Consider the following 23,719-nt stretch of genomic DNA (forward strand, 5'->3'; position numbering starts at 1 on the left):
CATCAATCGATTTGACATTTTATCATTAAAAATCTGTGTATCCATTTAAAACCAAATCAAAATAACCAATAAATGGTGTGGTTATTTTGTTTTACTGACTTAAAACCTAAACAGAATTACAATGACAATCTAAAACCAGACAAGCAGCCTTTTTCTCTTTTAAAATTAAATCTTGCTCTGATACTTGGATATTTAAGCCACAGAATCTACACAGATCTATGTCTTGTGTCAGTCTTCTGTTTGTTCAATGTGGTTGTGAGTGGATCTTTGTTTGTGCAGAGGTGTTGCTGATCTACTGGTTCACCAGGTCTTTAAAAAGCAGCCTGCAATTGACTGGGGGGAACCTCTCTGACAGCAGCACCATTCGTTTGTTAGCCTCCAAAGCCTGAAGATTTGTTTTACATGTTGACGGAATCTCGGAATCGCCAATGAAAACGAAATCCACTGGTTTTCGCAGAAAGAAATCACTCATCAGTTACTCCAAAATACAGAGATGACCAGTTCCTGGTTTGCTGCGGTTGTGGACGAGACCACCAATGCCAGGGACAGTAAAGTCTTAAATGGGCGGTATTATGCTATTTTTCACCCGTTGTGGCCATTTTACATTCGTGTTGTGACCTTTTTGTATTTGTGTTCATTTCTTTAAATGCATTCACCTGACACTTCTCGGCCACCAGGTTTCCGCAACGGAAGTGTTTCCGACAGACCGGTATTACAGACGGACACGTTTCTGGCGGATGTTTTTAACCCACCAGAACAGTTAAGAACAAGAAGAAGACATCGAAACGCGTATGAAAGTAAGTGAAAGTTGATTAGGATACTCTTATATTTTTCACATCAGGCTATCATATCTTAATACCCGTCCGACTGTCCGACTGTAATACCGGTCCGTCGGAAACACTTCCGTTGTGGCCGGTTTGCATTCGTGTTGTGACCTGTTGCATTTGCAAGCTTAAGCTAGCCTGCAGGCCAACACAAGGAAAGTTGTTGCTCGTGGTCTTGAAACATGACAGGAGAAATGCAGGTAAACAAGTGGCAAGTCAAATTCTCTGATATGGGAACACTGTTTTTGATAATGAAGACTTAGAGCAATGACACATCACGTACAAGAATTGTTTTGTTTTGTGCAAAAGTGAACATACTTGATTTTAGTGTTTGAAGGATTTTATTTATGTTTAAAAAATATATTTTATGTTTTTTTTGTACAAAAAATAAATAACGTTTTCGTTGACAATCGTTTCAATAATCGTGATTTTAATTATGACTAAAATAACCATGATTATTAATTTTTCTATAAACGAGCAGCCCTACCACCCACATAATTGTGACCATCACCAGCCCTCCCTAAGTGTACAAAAGACTATTAGAGAGAGGATATAAAAAGAGGGCAGTGTTACACCTAGGTGGGAAATTGTGCATTATGTGCTTATTATGTTGTGTAATCAAGCCAGTCTGGTGACAAATGTGAAGCTGAGGTAAAATGGTGGTGGCTGTGGACAGAGGGAAGGAGTGAGTGGTGATACCTAAAATGTGTCTCAGATTAAGCCCAGTATTAGTTTTATCCCACAGATCAGGGCATGCCAGTGCATCGTAGACCAATGTATGTGCAAGAACCGCTACTGCAACCCAAGCAATGCCCTGGGCCCAAATATGCAGCCAGGCAAGCAGAAAGAGCGGGGGCTAGGGAGCCCCAAGAGGCAGCCACCGCCCCCCACATACACACCCGGGAAAGCCCCAAGGAGCCGAGGATCCAGTGCAAACCCACCACAGACCCCAACCCCCATCCACCAAACTGATGACTTCAGGGTTACTGCGGGTCCTTAAAAAGTATTAAATTGTCTTAAATTCAGATCAGATAGGTCTTAAATGTGCTTTAGTCAAGTCACCACAACACAGACTGAATGCTCTTCTCATTCCATCTCACCATAGGTCTGTGGCTCTTATACACAGCACATCCAAGCAAATCACACCATTTACTAGTCAGGCTCATGTTAGTACTACAGGCAGACCAAAGAATTATGGTAATCACAGCTCAATCACCGGAGAAAGTACACTCCACTCCCTCCCCACCCCAAACAGTGCACGGAGATACCGCGGTGCTGCTTCCTCTGTGTTAGCAGCCGAGGAAGCAGCACCGCTATCGGAGGTTCAGTGCAGTAGTCTGACTGTCCTCTGTTAAACTCCATCAGTTCTGACTGTAAAACACAGACAAGTGCTGCATGTATTTCTCTTCTCTAAATTCTCCTTCTCTCTCTGTGGAGGAGCTGTCACCTGACGACAACCCCATTCAACACTGAGCACATAAGTGCTCCAGGACATAGAATCATGTTTAGGGATTAAATAAATTTAATCCTTATCTCTTATATAAATTCATTGCATATTTTATTTTTATATATATATATATCTACACATATTTTAAATGATGGTAATGAAACTGATACCGTTGCATTTTTAATGACACTGCGGTATACGGTATTACCGCACCAGCCTATTCGTAACCAGACTAATTGATGATTCTGGTCGCTCCAGGGGACCCAATCTGACCAAAAAAAAGCAGCTTTTCACCTCTGCATACCATAGTATCCATTTTCTGCATCTTTTTCACGCTAAACTAAACACTTAACGCTCATGTCCAAGCACGACCCCGTCCGGCCCGGTGGTTGACAATGGCTTCCGGCTTTAGTAGCTGATGGTAGCGTACACAAGGCAGACCTATTTCAGTCACATCGACCGGGACCAGCTTGCTCCCGGCGTGAACGCAGCATTACGGTGCAGTAAACTAGTATCTCCAGGTGATGTAAACATGCTACTGAAAAGTAGCAGCGTTGCTGTGAGTAGATTAGCCTGCTTCAGTGGAACCAAGAACACATTAAATTTGAGATATACGATAAGAGGCTTATATCGTACGGTAGATGTTTTTACACTATGATATATATACTGTATCTTTATATTGCACAGCATTACAGCCACACATCCCTCTCCTTTGCTCATTCAGTGAGATTGTTTAAAAAAAGTGAGCACCAAGTAACTACCCGAGGTTTTCCCCTGTGCACTTAGGGTTACATGGTGCACTGGTGAACATTGCTGCCTCAGTAAAGCTGGGCGCTCTGGACCAAAAGTAACATCTCAATATTTTTTCTCAAAATGGTGATATACGATATACTCACCATATTTTCAATTCAAATAAAGTCAGACCAGAAAAACTATTTTGGGGTGAATTTGCTGATGGAAAATGCCACAGGCACATTTATTAACAAACGGTTGCACAATATGAACCACTTTTGGCTTTTTTTCCTATAAGGGACAGCACGTGTGTGTGTTCTGTAGTGTGGGTTGTTTAGGGGAAGTTCTTTGTTAGCACACACTCAGCAATTCATCTAACTGAGCTTTTCATGCTGTTCTGGGAAGTAGCAAAAGCAGCGACTCCTAAAATGAGTATTTTAATACAAAATTAGCTATGAAATATATATACAGTATATCGATATAGGCAATATTGTAATTTTCAATATCACCAAAATAGAAACCTCGATATATCTCTAATCTCTATATATTGCACAGCCCTATGCCTCTGGTGACCTATCTAGGTGGCTTTACACTGCCTTACACCCTAAGTCTGCTTGGATAGGCTCCAGCATCCTCTGCGGCCCTGTACAGGAAAAAGCAGGTAGAGAAGACAAGATATCACACTTACATTTAGCTAAAACCTATACTGCTGCTCTTAGTTTATTACTCATAACAATCACAACAAACCAAAAAAACGGCTAGTACTCTGGTGACTAAAGGCTGTCGACGGATCCAACCACATAAGACAGCATTTCAGTCAAATTCCAAATTTTTACCCAACAGTATGTTCTAACTACTGGAATTCATGGAATGCCAGACAGACAAAGTGAAGTCAGAAATAACAGTCAACTGTGTGTTTGTGAGTCTGAGAACGATGAAAGAGGAAGACTCAAACCGTCAGAATAGAGACGGCTAAATTAAAACCAGCTGCAGTTAAACTGTGGTGACTCAGTCACAGCAAAATAATAAGTCCTGTCTGTTCCAGTCCCTTCCTGCACTGTCTGCCAGGTAGGCCATGTTTCAAATGTTATGGAGAACGTGGACGAGTAGTCCTCTGATCAAGAGGTTTGGGGTTCAATATAAGTATATATAAGTTTTGTATTTTGGCAATAAGAAAATGACAATATCGCCGATCAATATATTTATTTTTATAGCTTTTTTTGTTTTAAAACACTTGCTCTGAGAACTTATCAAAGCCCAGACTCTTAAAACAGCATAAAAAAGCAGTTTCACTCACACATGCTGTCATTGAGAAGAGAAAAAGCCAAAAGAGCAGATTTTGTGCAACCATTAATAAATGTGTCTGTGTGGCATTTTGCATCAGCAAATTTGAATCGTCTTTCTAGTCAGACTTCATTTGAATTAAAATTTGATATTTATATTGTATATTGACATTTTGAGAAAAAAAAAAAATAGAGATGAGTTTTGGTCCATATTGCCAAGCTCGACTTAGTTCCTTCATCACCTCACCGAGTATCATCTAGATCCAAAAGAAAACCACAATTATGGATAAACAGATTTTCCTCAATAACAGGGTGACAATGCAATATTGGGGAGTGCGATGGTGTTGCAGACATCTGCACTCTCAGAGTGCTTTTTAGTTAATAAATGAAACCAAAGTACGAATGTGGAATCCAAGCATTTAATCCATAAAACCCTCTATCACTCCTAAAATCATTTTTGGTAAATTGGTAATACAATTTTGTTTAGCTTACTACATGGTACTCGATATTCTGCCCCAACTCTGGTTCATAGCAACGTGTTTTTTCCCAACAAAGGGCTAATTTCGCCCTCTCTCCTAAAATACCTTTCAGCATTCACAGTAATTTCCATAGGTCACAACCTAAGCAACCCAGCCCCCATCCAGTGCATTATGGCCAGCCTTTTGTGCAGAGCAGATGTAATCTGGTGTGTGAGGGTGTGTCTCCAAGGGGCCCTGGAACCCAAATGAACCCTCCCTTCCCACAAACATCACACTTAAGAGCCCTGCAATCATACCCCGCAGTTATACTATGATTATGATTACTTAAAAAATAAAAACAAACAAGATTGCTTACAATGAACCCCAAAACAAGATTTATTGTAGACAGGAGCGAGGCGGCCTAAAAACAAAATGAGGGGGTCAGTTCAGCCTGGTACATAAATTGATTATTTCTGTATGTTAAGTAATTAATTACATAAAGTTCATAATCGTTAAAAACAGTAATAGGAAGTAAGCCTGTGTTACCATTCAAGAAAATCTGTGTTTATAATGCATGTATGGGTAAAATAAAAACCTCAGAACAACTAAAAAAAAGTTGCAAACTGAGTTTGAAATGGGTAGAGTAAATGCTAACTGCAGTCATCAACTTTGACAATGGCCCTACTAATAGTGCTGTAACCTCCCTACAAAATCTACAAACTTTCTCTTTAATGAACATGAAAAGAAAATACAATGATCTAGCAATGTGCAGTCATCAGATCTAATGTATAGAGCGGGGATTTTTATGAGGCATAGCAAAAGATAAATTATTTTCACAAAATTATTCTAAAGAAAAGAAGAGAGAATGTCTTTAACAACTACAAATGAGCAGGTTAAGGTCAAAATGAGTTAAAGCATTTTTCTATCCACTGTTGGCATTGTTGTTGAAAAAAGAAAACCATATCATTAGGTTTGTTACAAAATGTTTTTGTTGCCCGGTCATCTAAAATGAACTAAATTATGCACACAGAATTAGAAGCTCCAGGAGTGCAGCTGGAATATGGAAAGTGACTGGGGGTTGGAGTCAAAGGTCGTTGGGGGGGGGGGGGCTTCTGTTTAGAGCAGCTGATCCACACTCTGTTCAGTGCCAGCCACTGAGTAGCTTATTGCTGTGCTAGCAACCAGCAACCCCCCATTCTGGGTCAGCTACAAGGTTCAAAGATAACCCTAGCATTGTTTAAAACGACAACAAAAAAAAATTATTGCTAAAGACTACGCAGCCCTGGCTGATTCAACCTCAATGCAGGTCCTCCAATTCACCAGAAAATGGGTGATTAAATGGACAATTCCACGCTAGGTGTGACGGTTTCGAGTAGTGACCAATGTCTCCTCCTGTGAATAAAAATGCATGCAGAGCTTTATATGGAGTGTGTTTTTAATGTGTTGTGAAGAACAAGCAGTTTTGATTATTACGACTGCATTCAAATCTGAAAAGGCACCGCAATAAAGACAGGTTTAACTGTTGGTGTATTGGTAGAAATGGTGATGAGTTTACCTGGTGACGCATGCACCTCAAAGCACACGGCTGCATGTGACTGTGCAAATTGTGAGGGTGATTTGCCGGTTGTCGGTAGTTAAAGGTTTCTCAAATAATGTTTTGGGACCATAACATGTATTTACAGTACATGGTATTTTTCCCGTTAATCAGGTTGTATAGGGTCTTCTGGCAAACATCCAGACATGCAAACACCAAAAGCGTGAAAAAGGTGACAAAAAAAAATCCACCGTAGGGGATCCTGTTCCAGAGAATTTTTGGGATTTTAACAGATAAATGAAGCAATCTTGAACACTGAAGAGTACACTAAGGCAAAATACACTATTTTCTTCAAGCAAAAACAAAAAAGATTCGCTTCACTCAAGTTGTGGTTTGTGAAAAACAACAATATGAAGAATAGTGATGTTAAAGTACATATACCTAACATTTGTACAGTTATTTGCTTTGTTACTTAACACTACTGCTGCTGAGCTACTGGTTTTACAGTCTTTTTAACAGTTTCCATCAGGTCCCTTGTTTCTTTCCACTTTTGGTCTGGAAAAGCTTCTCAAGCTTTCTTTGTTGATCCATGAGCCATTTACCAGCCATTCTCTCCACTGCGTTTGCTTTGTTCTCAGCTGCACTGCACTTTCATCGTAGCGGTCTTTCTTTCTTACTATGAATTTTATATTGCTAAGAGCTTTGAGATTACTTTGTTGTATTCTGCGCTATATAAATAAAGTTGAATTGAAATAACTGGCAAACTTAACAGGACTTACATAGGGCATCACCAAACACATTTTATTTTTTTCCAAACTCCATTCATTTTTCTTCTAACTCTGTTTTCTTCATTATTATTTTTATTCTGTTTTGTTTTTTTAAAGAAATTTTATCAATTTTTTTTCCAGAAAATATTTTAAACTGCTATGAGTAAACAAAATGAATAATAAAAGAAGAAAAAAAAGAACACCATAATTAAACAAAATGTTTTTTTTTTGGGGGGGGGGGGGGGGGGGGGTTGGATGTAATTTCTACATATTACTCCACGGCGGACTAATATGTAGAAAAATTACATCTGTTTGTGTATGCTAGTGTGTGGATAGGATCGAACCTCCAGCGTGCAGGAGCGGTAAAGAGCCTATATATAGGTTTTTGTGTAGGAACAGGAGCTAGTCAACATACTGGTAGAAGTCACAATACATTACAGTGTGAGGATTGACCTCATTTTTCTGTCTGAGCCACAGTTAAAATCTCTATTTTTGCTATGATAGGGTTGGGTCCTCCTCATCTGACATAATGCACGTAGTAGGACTGGGCAAAAGAAATGATTTGAAACGATTAACCAAATTTGTAGATAAAAACGAATTTTATTTTGCAAATTCAAGTTTTTTTTTTTTTTCCACCAGTTTTTTCTGGCTTTTTTAGCGTTCCGATGTGAGCCAGCCCCCTCTTTTGTTTACCCTTTGAGTAGGCTGTGTGTGTACCACAGGCACTTTCAATTTTTTTATTTGCACTATGCTGAGATGCAAAGGGAAGAGTTTATTATTTTTTTTTAAAGGTAATGTTACAGAATATTTAGTTATCTGATTTCTTAATCATACAATTTAAGTTACTGTGAAGTTGCTGTTGCACTTATGCTTAAACCTGGGTTAAAGCTTGAAATTCTTGAATGACAGAGCCTCATTTACTTTTTATTTTGGGATTGTTCTATGTATTTTAACTCTTGAGGACAATCACAGCAATAAAGTTGCACTTTGACATCATTTTTAAGTGCATTAAATTTTTCTTTAAAAAAAAAGGGATTTTTTTAGACAAAATCACCCAGCCCTATCACATAGCCACCTTGACTGGCTTCATTAACTGGATAGGTTTATTCAACATCCCATCTTGGTCTGCTGCAGGGTTTCTTATCTTGCGCTAGCTTTATGCCCTTATGGTGACGAACAAGATGAGCAGTAATGTTCGTTGTGTTACACAAATACGCCACATGTCCGGAGCAGTTTAATACAGCTTTGGTCATGTCTAAATCTGTTCGCCATGGAATTGATCAAAAGTATCTCCACACTTTTGATTTAAATCGTACAGGTTTGTTTGTCAAAGGGAAATCCTCTTCTTCATGCTGCAAGTCTTCCTCATGTTCGCACTCACTTGTTACCGCCACCCAGTGGTCACCCACAAAAATGTTAAAAATACAATAAAAAAATAAATCAAAAAAGTTACTGGGAAGCAAAGTCGATTATTTAAATCGTCACCGAAAAAAATCTTAAAATCGTGTTTCCCCACCCTTATGATACAACTAAATCGATCTGTGCTCGGCAAGTTGGCCTTCCAGATGACGCATACCAATCTAAAATGGTTTTAAAAAGGTAATCACTCAATTGTATTGATACAGGGAAATAACACATTGGATTGAAGCACAGGAGAATATGATATGGATGTGTTTATTTAAACTGCTTTTAATAATGAAGACACTGCTGCCGACTCCATAGACTAAGATAATCTAAAGGAGTCGCTTGCTGTGTTGACAGTCAGGTCCTTCTGACTGTGCTCCTGCTGCATGGTAACATTAACTCGCTAGCGTTAGCTCTGCAGAAGCCTCAAGCGTTGCCGTCACGTTAAAATGAAAAGTGTAGGGTCCTATAAAGGCCATTATATTTTTTTCCAAATTCTGTTTTCTCTACAAGTTTTTTTTTTTTTTTTTTTTTTAAATAAGTTTTCTTAGAAACATTTCATATTTTTTTCAGAAAATATTGGTTTTCAACTCCTGTAAAGAAACAAAATACATAATAAAAAAGAAAAACTTAAAACACAACTGTATGTCAAAATAAAGTGTAATTTAAAACCATGTGTAAGCAATAATTAAGAGGTACAGTAGATAAAAGCTGTACTGACATGAATTATTCTGACTGCTCCTTTTTAATTATTCATAACCGTTACTCAATTTCCCCTCAGGGATCAATGGTTTACTGAATCTTAGCAGGATTATTGATTAAGTTTTGATCAACTTAATTTACATGATCCTGATGACATTTCAGACCGTAATGATTAGACAAATATAAATTGACAAGGACGCATCTATTATTTCACCACTAGTGTCCAGAATATTTTAGAGTATTAGAAACTAGCAAGTTATCAAAACGTATGATGTTTAACATTCTACAATCCATGGCATCGGTGGTCTCATCCACAACAGCAGCAAACCTTTTCCCACGGATCTTTTGTAGCTCTGATGAGATGTGTTGCTCAAACACTGAGCAGGTGAAGCTGATGAAGGCTGATCACGTTTTCAGGGAGCAAACCTCCCTGTTTGCAGCACTTTACATGAAACAGGTGGAGCTTCACAAACACAAAAGCAAAGTTTTTTGGCAGGGCAGACAGTGTTTCGGGTGGCTGCTTTGTTATGTCCTCTAGCTCAGGACTGAAGGGCTGTGCGCGCTTAAGTAGGTTAGATCATGAGAAAAGAAAAGTTAAAGGAGCTTGCGGCAGAATTTGTAAAACATTTTAAGTATTTTAATGCTAATGGGCGATGAAGCTTTCAAAACCAAAAACAATAAGCCAACACACAGGCTGTGTACTACATGATATACTGCAAATTGTGGTCCGAATTTTGAGTTTTCACATTTTTTTTTCAGTCCTTCGAACGTGATGCCAAATGATGCTGAATGCGTCATTTGACATGCGTTCATGCGTGCTCCCGCGCCGGCTTGGCTGATAGCTGCAGTTACCCTAACGGCCGTCAAGTCACTACACACACTTTTTTCTTGATCCTGCCCTAAGTCCTTTTAACATCCTGTTAATTTCTTGGGAAATTCTTGTGAAAACTACAAATACCACAATCCCCTGGTCACAATGAACCAATCACAGGTGTTCTTTGCAAGAACGCAATGAGTGTCACACGAGAGGTGACAGAAAAGATAGAGCATGAAACCAGCATGGGAAGCAGGATGAAGTCAGGAGCAGGTGAAACTGAGGAGGGGGGAATCAGGAGAGAATAGAGAAGTGAAGAAGAACAGGACAGTTGTTGCTTTCAGTTTAGTGATATAAGTTATATTCTTTAGTGTAGAAACGCTTCGTCCTTTCCACCTTTTATCCTTTAAATGTGGTTTAAGCATTTTACAAAGAGAGTTACATAACTTGATAATGGACAAAGTTGAGTTGTTCCCATCAAACAACTACCTTAAGCCGTGGCTGTGGAGGATCTGTTTCGAGTTAAGTGTCTAGTGTCTGTTCCTGGGAAACCGTTAAAGGAGAGATAGAAGGGTGAGGGTTAAGTTTTTTTTTTTTTTTTTTAAATTAATGCATCAATGCTTTTGAGTCTGATCGCCACCGGCTAGTCTAAAACCTATGAAATGAGATGTGGAGGCTTGCATTGGGGACAACTGACAGCCAGGTCACCCACATGCTTGGCATTCCCAACAAGCCATTACTGACAGCGTTAGACCTGCAGAAAAACAATGCAACAAAAGTATGTTGTGACAAAGTGCAACCCTGAAAATTTTAAATAGCCACCAGAAATGGGGGAAGGGGGGAAATCAAGTATACACTTGGTTCTAAAAAGTGATCTAAATCAGCACACTTGTAATTTATTAATAATAGAATAGCCTCACAACAATAAACAACCATTTTGGGAATGCCCTCTAAGAAATGACACCTGAACCTTTTAGGATTTAATGATCAGACGATTATTCAAGGCAGTGGAAAATGTAGTACCTTTGTAAGATTAGTAAATGGACCACCATAGAATACGGACCCCCGGAGGGTCCATTTTCTGCTGTAGAATTTGGAACCCGTCTATACAATATGGACCCTCATTACGGTTACGTATTTGTGTAGTGTTGTCGAGGGGACTGCTGGGAAACTAGTGAAATAGATGGTCATTGATTTCTCAGATACAAATTGGGAATTAGTAATGAAATGTGAGGAAAGCAGCAAAGATAAAAGACCGCAGGAAGTTCTTCCATCAACTGAGCAATCTGCTAAGGCTTTCCGTTTTGAGCTTGTTCACCCGCAGAGCAAAATAGTTGTCCCTGCAGCGACGTATCCGCGCAGTTGCAGATACAAAAGCAACTTTGACACAGCTTGTCCCATTAGCTTGGACTATGAGCACCACTCCCAGTGGCTCAAACTGGCCCAATTCTGACTCTACCCCAGGCATGAGGCATCGCCCTAGACCTCTAGAGCAGTGGTTCCCAAACTTTTAGTGGCCATGGCAAAGGACAAGTAAAAATCTGAAGGCACAGCTAGTGTGCAAAATAGCCTTTATATAACACGTTATCACTCATCGTGTACAGTATCTGTAAATGTGCATAATTATTTACTAATGCCAAATAAAATGTGAAAAAGACAACTATATTACTCATGAAATATTTATCAATTAAAATAAGGTAGGGATGTAATGATTAATTGTAAGGCAGTTAAAAATTGATTCATAGGTATCACTGTTCATATCAATTCTCTGAAAATTGAATCACAGTACTTTTTTTTTAAACAGCAGAGGGCGCTATCTATCCTTCTCTTGTCCAGAAGCGGAGGTGGCGGGTGGAATCTGCTACTTCTTTCTTTCTGGCGGCCTTCTACTCTTAAACATGTTCATAAATGATTCCTTACCCCTTTAGCACAGAAAGAATATCTGTAATATTACGTGAATATCTGTAAAAGTCACATTTTTCTATTAGCTCTGTCTGCTAGCGCATAGCATCTCTTCTTCACTGCAACAATATCTGCATGCCAACCGACCACTGGGTTACCAGCACCCTCTGCTGGTCCAAACAAATGTCTGACATAAATACAGTGCATTGAATTTTTTTTTTTTTAAGTCCAATTGCTAAGGCACAAAAAACATTTTTAGTTGCACTTTTAAAAAGAAAAAGAACTATTATGCAGTTTTGCATTGTTTACTAAAGAACCAGAATTTCAATTAATAGGCTTCTTCTTCATTTGTATTATTTCTTTATTTATTTCAATTTCTTTTGACAATGAAAAATAAAAGAAAAATGGTACAGTATTTTCCCGAAAAAAAAAGAAGGAATATTTTAGATTATATCATCATTTGTCTACAGTCCCATTTTGTAAAATAAATCGTGAGAGAACCGTAACGTGAACCCATTATCGTATCGGGAGTTGAGTGAATCGTTACATCCCTAAAACAAGGTATAGAGTTTGTCTCCGTGATATGAAATGAGTGCAAACAAAGTAGTAAATGAACAAAATATTATTTTGTGTAGTTGTATATTACAATAATGTATGGTTGTCACAAAATCCCACCCAGACTTGCCTCACGGCACACTGTTTGGGAACCACTGCTCTAGAGAACCAGGATAATCCTGGTTCCGTTTTTAGCATTTTTTTTTTACTGTTTTGCAGCGTCAGCTTCTGTCAAACCTAAAGCTATTGCGCAAAAGGTTAAAGAGCGGTGTAGACTTCTCTTCATGCCTGCACTACTTGCTCACAAGTCATGTGACCAAATCACATCACATAGCAGCCTTTGTCAATACAAAATGTTTTATGTCATTACTAAATTTTTACAAATGCAATTAATCGCCTGCAGTATGTATATCTCCAGCACTTCTTTTTTTGGCATTTTTGCCAGTGTATCTCTGGATTGATTTGACTGAGTAACGGCTAACATAGATCCTTTATTTTAGCTCCTCTAACTAAATGTATACCTTGACTATTTATAAAACAGGGGTGGGCAGGTGCTCAAGAGATATAAGGCTGACAATAGACAAATGAAAATTTAAAAAAAAAGGGCAATAAAGAAGAAGAAATAAAAGAGCATGCAAGGCAAGCCTGGAGGATGAACCGGCAAATGTGATTTGGTAGCAGTAGTGACACTACCTGATTTCGCACATTGCCAGCATTGGGATTCTTGTGCTGCAGACTCAAGGGGTGTGGTACAGAATGTGTTCTGTCAAAATGTTAAAGAACATGCTATGCACGATCAAATGATGGTCAGCATCTAACAAACTGGATATCCATTCTAAATTGAAATGCTGCACCAATCATATGTTGTATGACATTGGATTTTTTTTGTAAACAATAGTGACTTGGAGCATGGATATTTTCATTGTTGAAACAAAGAAATCCGCCCAGTCTCATGGATCCTGATCCAACAGATCAATTGTAAACGCTGCGTTAATATGAGGCAGCGATAGGGTATGTGAGGACACGAGGTGCTTTTGGCATGGGGGCTTCTAATCACATCTTCATACATGCTGTTTGAACATAAGGCTGCTGCACTCCTGACTAGGCTCGCCGTCTCTCAGCTCTCCCATACACACAAAGGAATGTCACACAAAGCGCTGTGTGTGTGTGAATCATTAGCGGAAAAATGCACAACAATGCGTTTCCTCATTTTGCTTTTCCCAACACACCATCCTCACACATCGAGGGCGAAGATGACTGAAATATTGTCAGCTCAAAGGGAAGGCAGAAGCATGATCGAGGTGCTGCACACACACACGCACACACTATGCAATTCACGGGTCTACTCGGGTAATCCACATGGGGCCACTAGCACGTCTCAGACATCCATTCTACGTAGATCAAACACCTATAATGCAGCTTTCTCTCTAAGGGTGACATTTGCAGTAAAAACGCCCTGCAGGCGGAACAAAGACAAGAATCGCAAACTGACTTTTTTTTTTTTTTTTTTTTTTTTTATACACACAAACAGTTAGAAATCACAACATGCCTCAAAGGCTCAAACAAATCACAGCCAGGGAGGAAATGCTTTGTAGAAGACTCAGAGGTACCAACACGTAAGTCCAAAACAGATGAGCTTTTCAACCCACTCCGTGTTTTATTTGTTCAAAAAACACTGAAAAACAAGTGAAACTAATAGTTACCACCACAAAGTACTGCTCGGGGGAAGAAGAAGAACAATTGTAAAAAAAAAAAAAAAAAAAAAAACGTGAGCTAGATAAAAAGTTATACCGATGGCCCACAAGCGCTGCTATTAGCGAATAAAGCCCCACAGAGAAGCTGACTATTAAGTAAATGAACAACTACTGCTTGAACAAGACAAACATCCTGCGGCTGCTGCCAACTTAGTGTTTGACTAAGTGAGGATCGCAGCGGACGTAGCGTTGCTCTTTTGTTTGCTAAACTGGGACCAGCCATGGCCAAGTGAACCCGTAAGTTCCACAATAACTTTTGACCATCCTGGACAGTTTTTTTTTTCTTCTTCTCTCCAGACAATAAACATTCCTTAGCCAGGCACCAGAGGCTGACCCGCACACCCTGCGCCATCTTAGAAAACACATTCCGTTTTCTTCGGTCTACTTAAACAAAGAGCGTTTCTAACGGAACTCACCAAAGCACACGGTGGAAACGTAAGAGTAACATACGCTAAACATAACCAAAGACCACAGAGACTGACGAAAGAACTTACCATTAATATCCCGGATCCTTGTCCCAGTCAGGAGGACAAGTAGTTGAAACAGTAACGTACCCATCGTGGCTCTGGACGAGACTGGCACACACTGCTAACTTCTCCCGGAAAAGTTGGGTCTGATTGGCTGACGTGTGAGCAAGTCCCGCCTCTGGTCTGGTGACAGGGTGTTCTGATTGGTTGTAAATGTCCCCACACCGCCCCACTCGGACCGCCCTTGAAAATGAACGGTTTCCAATTTTATTTATTTATTACTAACACCACTATTTACATATACTGAAAATTAACAAATGAAAGTATAAAAGTTATGGATGTTTATTTAAAAATGATAATCATAATAAATATTACCAGCAACTCACGAAATACCAACAAAGACACACTAAATGAGAGAAAAACAGACAAGATCACGACAAAATACAGAAAAATAACAGATAAACATACAAAATGACTTAAGAAACAACCAAACGTCACTAAAAACACACAGACTGGGATATATTATTCATTTCAATAATATAAAATGACAGCAAAAACACACAAAATAAGAGAAAAATATGCTGAATAAGAAAAAGAACAGACAAAAAACAAAATACACAAAAACACAAAAGTATGATAGAAATGATCTTGATTAGAACATGAACTGAAAATACAAGGGCCAATTTTGGTCCCATCAGGAGAGAGTGAGAGGAAATAAAACTATTCAGGAGCCACTAAATACTGTTTCATTCACTTATTACCTAATAAGATTCTTTAAAATATGTGTTATCACTCTTTCATTCCATCATGATGCTCTATCGTTGTTTTTTCATAGTATTCTGAGCAAAATGTTTTAGTCGGACAAAGGGGGGACTTGGATTCAGAAATAAGAGAAAGGGGGTCCTTGAGCCCAAAAAGCTCTACACAACCAAATCAGGGAATATATACATTTTACCGAGACTCAGAATTGAGAAGCTGTAAGCTTTAATATACAACATACACACAATACCATTATACATATGAAATATATTGTAGATAACTCATATAAAACAAAGTAAAATTATAAATTACATTTGAAATGGTCTTCAATTATTTTGTGTAACAAAGGTACTCAACATTATATAGGAAACTTAGTTCATGTTTACGGATTGAACTGAATAGTTATATTAAAATGTCTCATTTAACAGTGAATCACTTGTAATTTAGTGTTTAAGTTGGAAGCATATTCATGCATTTACTGTAAGTATACACAGCATATAGACTTATATTTATTCCCTGTCTCACAATATTTTACCATCTCACATTCCCACGTTCAGGACTATATTCAGAATGAATGACTGCTGCAAAAATAAAAAAAAGAAACAAAAACACTTAATCTGAGTTAGGCTTGAGCAGCAACTCATACTGCCAGAGAATGGCAAGTTGCTTAAATGGGGGATAGTTAAAATGACAACAACAACAACAACAACAACACGTGAAGAAAATTGAAAAGTTTATTTCTAACACTTTGATGCTTTCTCACAAGCACACAGGATGGATGAGCTCGATGACTATTTAACGTCTCCATGTGTCTGAAGAATCCACAGAGCAAATAGAAAAGGACAAGTTTATGGGTTAAGGTTAGTTTTGAACATTTTTAATGTATAATTATTTTTTCTTACTATTAAAAAGTCATCATTATTGTGTTTTTAATTTCAAAGTCATACCTCACATGACAGATGAACAGCTGAAAGAATATTTACCATGGTGACCATGTAGCAGTTTTTGGATATAGACCGACGGAAGGAACCACAGCAAAGCAATCGCAGGAAAAATATCTTTGAAAGGCTTAAAGAACAGCTCACAAAAAAACAAAATGGATGGTAAATGGACTTGCGCTTAATTATCCCTACACTTAAATAGTCTCAAAGCGCTTCACAATATCAGCTCATTCACCCATCAATTTAATTAAATTTTTTTTTAAATTTTAATTACTTTATTAATCCCTGAAGGGAAATTATGTTACACTCTGTTATTTTTTAGGGACATGTTGGGGTTTGATGCCTTGCTCAAGGGCTCCTCGACAGTGCTCGAGAAGTGCCCTGGCACCTCTCCAGCTACCAGAACAACTTCTGTATTTTGGTCCGCATTGGGACTTGAACCGGTCACCCTCCGGTTTCCAACCCACGTCTCTACGGACTGAGTTACTGCCGCCATGCAAGGTGCTAGTTGATCACTGGGAGCAACTTACGGTTCAGCATCTTGCCCAAGGACACTTTGATGTAAATACCGGCATCGAACCCCCATCCTCGCAATCGAAAGATGACCGCTCAACCACATGAGCCATCGTCACCCATGGCGGATAACTGGCCTGAGAAAATCCATCAAGCTCCTGTAAACTTCAAGAAAGCTCAGAAAAATGAAAAAAAAAAAAAAAAAATTGAGTCGGGATGGATGCATTGTAGAGAAGTTACCGGTAAATCTGTCCACATACGCAGTAAAAAGACATTGGAACTGAAAAGGAAAGTGTCTCAAAGGAAAAGACTGTTCCAGAAAAAGATAGTTTTGGGTTTTGATCTTCTATCAGGTCAAAATGCAGAGGGGAGCCTTTTTGATTTTGAGATTGATATAAATGGTCCTATAGACGAGCTCAGTTGGGGAAGTTATTTAAAAAAGTTTTCCTTTGTTGCGTTTCTACTTAACAACCAAGAAGAGAGAGGCAGTTGTTAGCATAATAAGCCTTTTCACACTCTCGGAAACCTCACTCTCGTTCAGTTCTCGTGCGTGAGTTCAATGGTCGAGAGGGATAAACTTGCCTTGGCTCACAAAGAGTCTGACAGAGATTTAGATTATTTTTACTGTTAGAGCATTGATTCCTTGAAAGATTTTTTGCGGAAACGTGGTATTAGTCTCCAAGGCAGAAATGCCAAATATCTTACATTTCTTCTCCATAACTTTCAATTAAAATAAAATGGAATGAAGAAGAGAAAGCTGAAGAAACAAAATTAATTAAATAACTTTTATTTTCCTACAGCAGTGTTGAGGACAGCAAAAAATAAATTAATAGTTTGCAAACTTAGTTAGACCTCAATAAAGCTTGAGATGCATTCACAAGGTCAGGAGCCAGGTGGATTGAGGAGGGAGAAAAAAACACATCATATTTCATTAATTTAGAAAAACATAAACAAGAAAAAAAAAAAAAAAAACATATCTTACAGTCTCAAAATTGATGGGGAAGAAAGTTTTGAACCAAAAAGTATAGCCAAGGAGACTTTGAATTTCTATAGGAACCTGTATACATCTTCTTAACAAAATGTTGATTTGTGTTTAACAAAACAAAGGATCTGATTCCTGTAATTAATGGTTACTTTATAAATGTTTGGGAAGAAGATTTAAAAATTGAAGAATTCAATTATATCATTACAAAAATATCATCTAACCGATCTCCAGGCCCAGATGGAACAAGAAAACATAGTCATCAACATCCCCCGCCAGACTGGTTCTCAGTATAACTCACACACTTTTCGTAAATGTCCTAAATCTAAGAACTTAGATGTATGCATAAGAAAATAATATCACATCAGAATATAAAATTACTAACTATCTTAAACATTTTTCTAAGAATAGCTGTCCCCTTTGAAGATACCTCAAACAGAGTAAAAGAAACGGAACAAGGGCAATAACTCCGTAAAAAAAAAGTTGCGCGTTTCTCATTTTCAAACTCCATCAAGGTATTGATACCCTGAAGCCACACACCAAATTTGGTTATCCTATCTTAAATGGTTTCTAAGAAAAGCTGTCGCCTTTGAAGATACCTCGAACAGAGTAAAGAAAAACGGAACAAAGGCAATAACTCCGGAAAAAATAAGTGCACGCTTCTCCTTTTCGAACCCCATCAAGGTTTTGATGCCCTGAAGCCACACATCAAATTTGATTATCCTATCTCAAACAGTTTTTAAGAAAAGCTGTCCCCTTTGAAGATACCTCAAACAGAGTAAAAAAAACGGCACAAGGGCAATAACTCCGGAAAAAATAATTGCGCGCTTCTTATTTTCGAACTCCATCAAGGTATTGATACCCTGAAGCCACACAACGAACTTGGTTATCGTATCTTAAATAGCTTCTGAGGAAAGCTGTCTCTTTTAAAGATACCTCGAACAGAGTAAAAAAAACTGCAGAAGGGCAATAACTCCGGAAAAAATAATTGCACGCTTCTCATTTTCGAAGCCCATCAAGGTTTTGATACCCTTAAGCCACACAACAAATTTGGTTATACTATCTTAAACGGTTTCTAAGAAAAGCTGTCCCCTCTTACTCGGACGGACGCACGGAAGCTCAAACCTAAATCCCCCTTCCACATTTTGTGGCGGGGGATAATAACTGCGAACTTCTATAAACATTTCTGGGAAGAAGTTAAATTCCTATTATTTGAGGCAATACATGAATGTAACACTCAAAAGCATTTAATGACGACAATAAAACAAGGCATCATTAAATTATCGCCCAAACAAGGAAAAGACAAAGGATTGTTAATTAATTCAAGACCTAGTTCTCTCCTGAACACAGATTACAAAATACTGACATCTGTGTTAGCAACAAGGTTAAAATTAGGTTTATCAAATTTTATTAGTGTGACCCAATCAGGATTTCTCAAAGGAAGGTCTATATACAATAATAATAATCGCTTGGTACTTGGCCTTATTTATTACAATGATCTCATTAATGGTGATGGCTTTATCATTTTTTTTTAGATTTCTGTAAGGTTTTTGACTCAGCCTAACACAAGTTTATTTTTGAGACACCCAGACGCCACAGATTTGGTGATACATTTGTGGACTGAATTATGATGACGTATAAAGATATTAATAGTGTGTGTTTCTCTGCCTGAGGGAAGCTGCCCCAGATTCAAGGTCGCAAAAGGCATAAGACAAGGGTGCAGCTTCTTTCCCCTATTATTCATCCCGGTGACCAAATTATTGTCAATTCTGGTAAGAAATTCTGGTATTGAAGACATAAACAGCAATGAACATCAACTAATCATAAGTCAGGCTGCTGATGATGACACAACACTTACAAACCTTTGATTTATTCTCCAGAGCTTCAAAGTTTATGTTAGAACCTGGACAAATGTGAGCTTATGAGCACCAATGACTGTTTTAACCTTTCTCTGTACAATATCCTGGTAAAAAAGGAAACTAAATACAGCAGAATTTGGATATCTAAAGGTTTAGACACAAGTGAAAGAAATAGATTAAAAAAAAAAAAAAAAAAAAAAAGGTGACTAGAAAAACACTGCTGACAAAAAAATAGAAGTTTTATCTTGGCTTATCTATCCTGCCAACTCCTTAGCGATATCCACTAAATTCATTAAGGGTATTCATGAAAACAATTTTAATTTCATTTGGAAGAATAAGCACCATTATATAAGAAAGGTGACCTGGTAACAGGAAGAAGGTTGAATAAAAGCAGAGTTTGTTGAATAAAGTGGAAAAAAAAAAAAGAAATGAAGTGGCTTTAAAAATTTCTGAAGTGGCTCTTTATACCTTCTCTTTTCTTCAAAAAAAAAAACAAAAATGTATTATTAAAATTACCTACCAAACTCTCTGTTTTTCACAGACAGGTTTTGTCATATCGGAAATTAATATACAAACATAATTCCAGTGGTTTGGGGGTTTAGATAGTCTTTAAATTTCCAATTCCCCCAAAACATTAATGAAAACACTTTAAAATATGAAATCAGGTTTACCCTTCAAATGACTTTAATGCAAAAAAGATTTAATATTGATGTAAATAAATGTCACCTTTGTGACGTCAAGAGACAACGTAGCACACACTTTTTTAATGTATAACAGTCCAAAATCTTTGGCAAGCAAATACACCAATGGCTGTCTGCCAAATCCTTTTCTTTTTCCACGCAAGACAGATTGGTGTTTTCATGAAAAAAAAAAAAGAAAAAAACTTTCTGGTAAATTTCATTATCATAATTACTAAATTCAATTATATACGTAACGTGCATAAAGCATGAAAAAGGTCAATGCTGCCCAAGCTGACTTTTTTATTTTTATTTTAAGATACCATATATTGCCCAGGGAGCAAAAATGTGTTTTTATATTTTTCAAGAATAAAACATGCATAACTGTCGCAAAAAGATTGCACTAGCCGTAACACACCGGCCTTGTGAATGGTAGAGTATGCCATCATGCAGAATATACTCATTTCTGTGGTAATCCCATGCAGTTCCTTTCTCCCTCTCATTTGCTTTCTAAAAAAGACTTTTTTGCATCTCACTAATATTATCTGGAATTTTAAACCCAAATGGTTAATCAGGTTCAGCATTGTCTGCATCTGTGGTCCGTCCATTTGGTAACTTGGCCTTTTAATGGTGAACCTGGTTGAAAGAACTCCAAACCTCTACACAACAAGCCCAACTGTAGCAAGCATGAAACAAACATGAAATAAAACATTAAAAAAACAACAAAAAACCTTTTCCTATCGCCAAGAAGGCAGAGGCTATGAGTCACTCTCTACTGTTGTACAGTATACCAAGCATATGTGCACATATGTCGCCGTGAATAGAGTCTCTGGCGTACCAGCACTGGTTGCTGCCTCCTGTTGATAATGTTGGGCTGGTTTGCGGATGTCTTGTGTTCTCCATGAGTTGTAGCTCCATGGTTGTCCCAACATTCACCAAATTCACTTTTTGGTGAAATCCACTTTCTTTACAGTTCTTGAGCATTATATACAACTCCATGGATGTTTCACTAGGATGAACCTCCAGCGAGTGGAATCTTTGTCTGTAGGTCTGAGAGTTGATATATTACTCAGAGAGACTTGTAGTTTTTACCAGGTCCTAGTCCAAGGAGCCCTTAATGTCCATATGCACAGATATTCTACTAGTTTCACCAGTTAGCAATGGGATTAAATAGAAAACCCAGTGTGATTTCTAGAGCAATGTATTCATACATTGTACATACTGTATGTGATGAGGAAGTCAACATTATCAGGTAATCGGGTTTTCATAGTGTGGGTGAGACTGACCTGCAGGAGCAATGATTGGGCTTTGTTTGATATTACCACTGCCAGCAATTGTCACGGACCAAGCAATAAAACAAAATAAGGAACCAGGAGTTTGTTAAAAAAAAACAAAACAAAAAAAACAATGAAAATATAAACCATGAATATAATATCTAGGCATATAAAAAATGGTCAACAAAAGATAACTTTACAGAAAATACCAGCAACCAAACATGGTATTAAATGTCTAAACTAATTAACACACAAGGGTAAACAAAAAATGGGTATCAGAAAAATACAAACTAAGGGCAAAATTTCCTTTGGCTGCAGAATAGATGGTACAGACTGATGAGCTGGCACGAGAGTCAATAAAGAAATGATTATCAGTATGAAAATAAAACATCTATATAATCTTAAGACACACTTTTCATCTCAATGTGGTTCTCCTGACTAAATAAATGCTAATGAACAGTGCATAGCAAAATTACCAAATCAAATAAATTATATCAAATAAACTGTAACATGAATTGTTAAGGTGTGGTCGATTGCATATGAAATCATGCTGAGTGCTGTAAGCAGTGAATGGGCACAGTATTATCTGTTTGCTCTGTATGGCCTTGGTCTTCACAGCCACCAGTATTTATAATATATTGCCACTCAATAGTTTGTTTTGCTGATGTTCTCATTTGACTCAAGGGCTTTCATTAACAACTGCATGCTGTCGTGTGGCAAATCTTCAATACAGTTTCTTTACTTTTTGAGCAAGGTCACTCTAAACGCTGGAGTTATGTATACACGAGCAAGGCAAATCTCACTTAGAACATAGGCAGATGGTATTTATCATTATGAGTGGAAAAATACAGCAACTTTCACCTTTCCTGCACAACATCCTTCAACCAGTATTATTTTCTTACTTTGTATAGCTTTGACAATGGATAATAATAATAATAATAATAATAATAATAATAATTATTATTATTATTATTATTATTATTATTATTATTATTATTATTATTATTATTATTATTATTATTATTATTATTATTAATAATAATAATAATAATTAATATTATGTAGCGTTTTATCATAGCACTTTACAGAATTAAGGCATTATTCTTTCACTCCACGATTTTGCCTAAAAAAATCTCCATTTTTTAATAGAAAAATTCGCGTTTCGATTCAATTTTTGACTCTTTTTTTTAATGCACTTAAAAATGACTGCATACATCAGATATATTATCAAAAGTGCAACTTTATTGCTGTGATTGTCCTCAAGAGTTAAAATGCATAGAACAATCCTAATATAAAAGTAAATGATTCTCTGTCATTCAGCAATTTCAAGCTTTAACCCAGGTTCAAGCAAAAGTGCAACAGCGCCTTCACAGTAGATTAAATTTTCTGATTAAGAAATCACATAGCTACATATTTTATAACATATAACATTAAAATTAAATAAATAATAGACTCTTCCCTTAGCATCTCAGCATAGAGCGAATAAAATACTAAACATGTCTGTGGCACACATATAACCTACTCAAAGGGTAAACACAAAGAGGGGGCTGGCTGACATCGAATGCGAAAAAACTGTGGTGGGGGAAAAAAGAAAAAAAAAAAAACATATATATATATATTTTTTATATATGTATTTTATATATATATATATATATATTATATATATATATATATATTTTTTATATATGTATTTTATATATATATATATATATATTTTTTTTTTTTAATATTGTAATTTTTTTTTTCGCATTCCGATGTCAGCCAGCCCCCTCTTTGTTTACATGTGTTTACCCTTTGAGTAGGTTATAAGTGTGCCATTTTTTTTTTTTTTAAACTCGAATTTGCAAACTAAAAATAATTTTTATCTCCAAATTCGATTAAGTGATTAAATCAATTTTTTTGCCAGCGCTAGTGTAAGCCACATTAATCTAAACATTGTTCTTCTTACTTGGTTATTGGCATGTTGTAACCAACTTGAATAGGTGTCATGCATATTGCTAGCTACTGTACATGTTTTTATTGATTACTTTTCCCTTTTAAGCAGCCAATTCAGAAGTAAGCTTCCAATGAC

At 37.2% G+C, this 23,719-nt stretch overlaps 1 protein-coding gene across 1 annotated transcript in view; it reads right to left on the reverse strand.

Annotated features, from left to right (window-relative positions):
• The window catches only part of tgfbr1b (transforming growth factor, beta receptor 1 b), a 38,366-nt gene extending 23,602 nt beyond the window's left edge, over nucleotides 1-14,764 (reverse strand). Inside the window, exon 1 of the mRNA XM_028434373.1 lies at nucleotides 14,671-14,764. Coding sequence (XP_028290174.1) covers nucleotides 14,671-14,734 — 64 coding nt within the window. The 5' untranslated portion in view covers nucleotides 14,735-14,764. The remainder of the gene's footprint in view (nucleotides 1-14,670) is intronic.
• Nucleotides 14,765-23,719: the final 8,955 nt, after the last annotated feature.

The sequence above is a fragment of the Gouania willdenowi genome, chromosome 20, assembly GCF_900634775.1.
Source record: "Gouania willdenowi chromosome 20, fGouWil2.1, whole genome shotgun sequence".
Classification (NCBI taxonomy): domain Eukaryota; kingdom Metazoa; phylum Chordata; class Actinopteri; order Blenniiformes; family Gobiesocidae; genus Gouania; species Gouania willdenowi.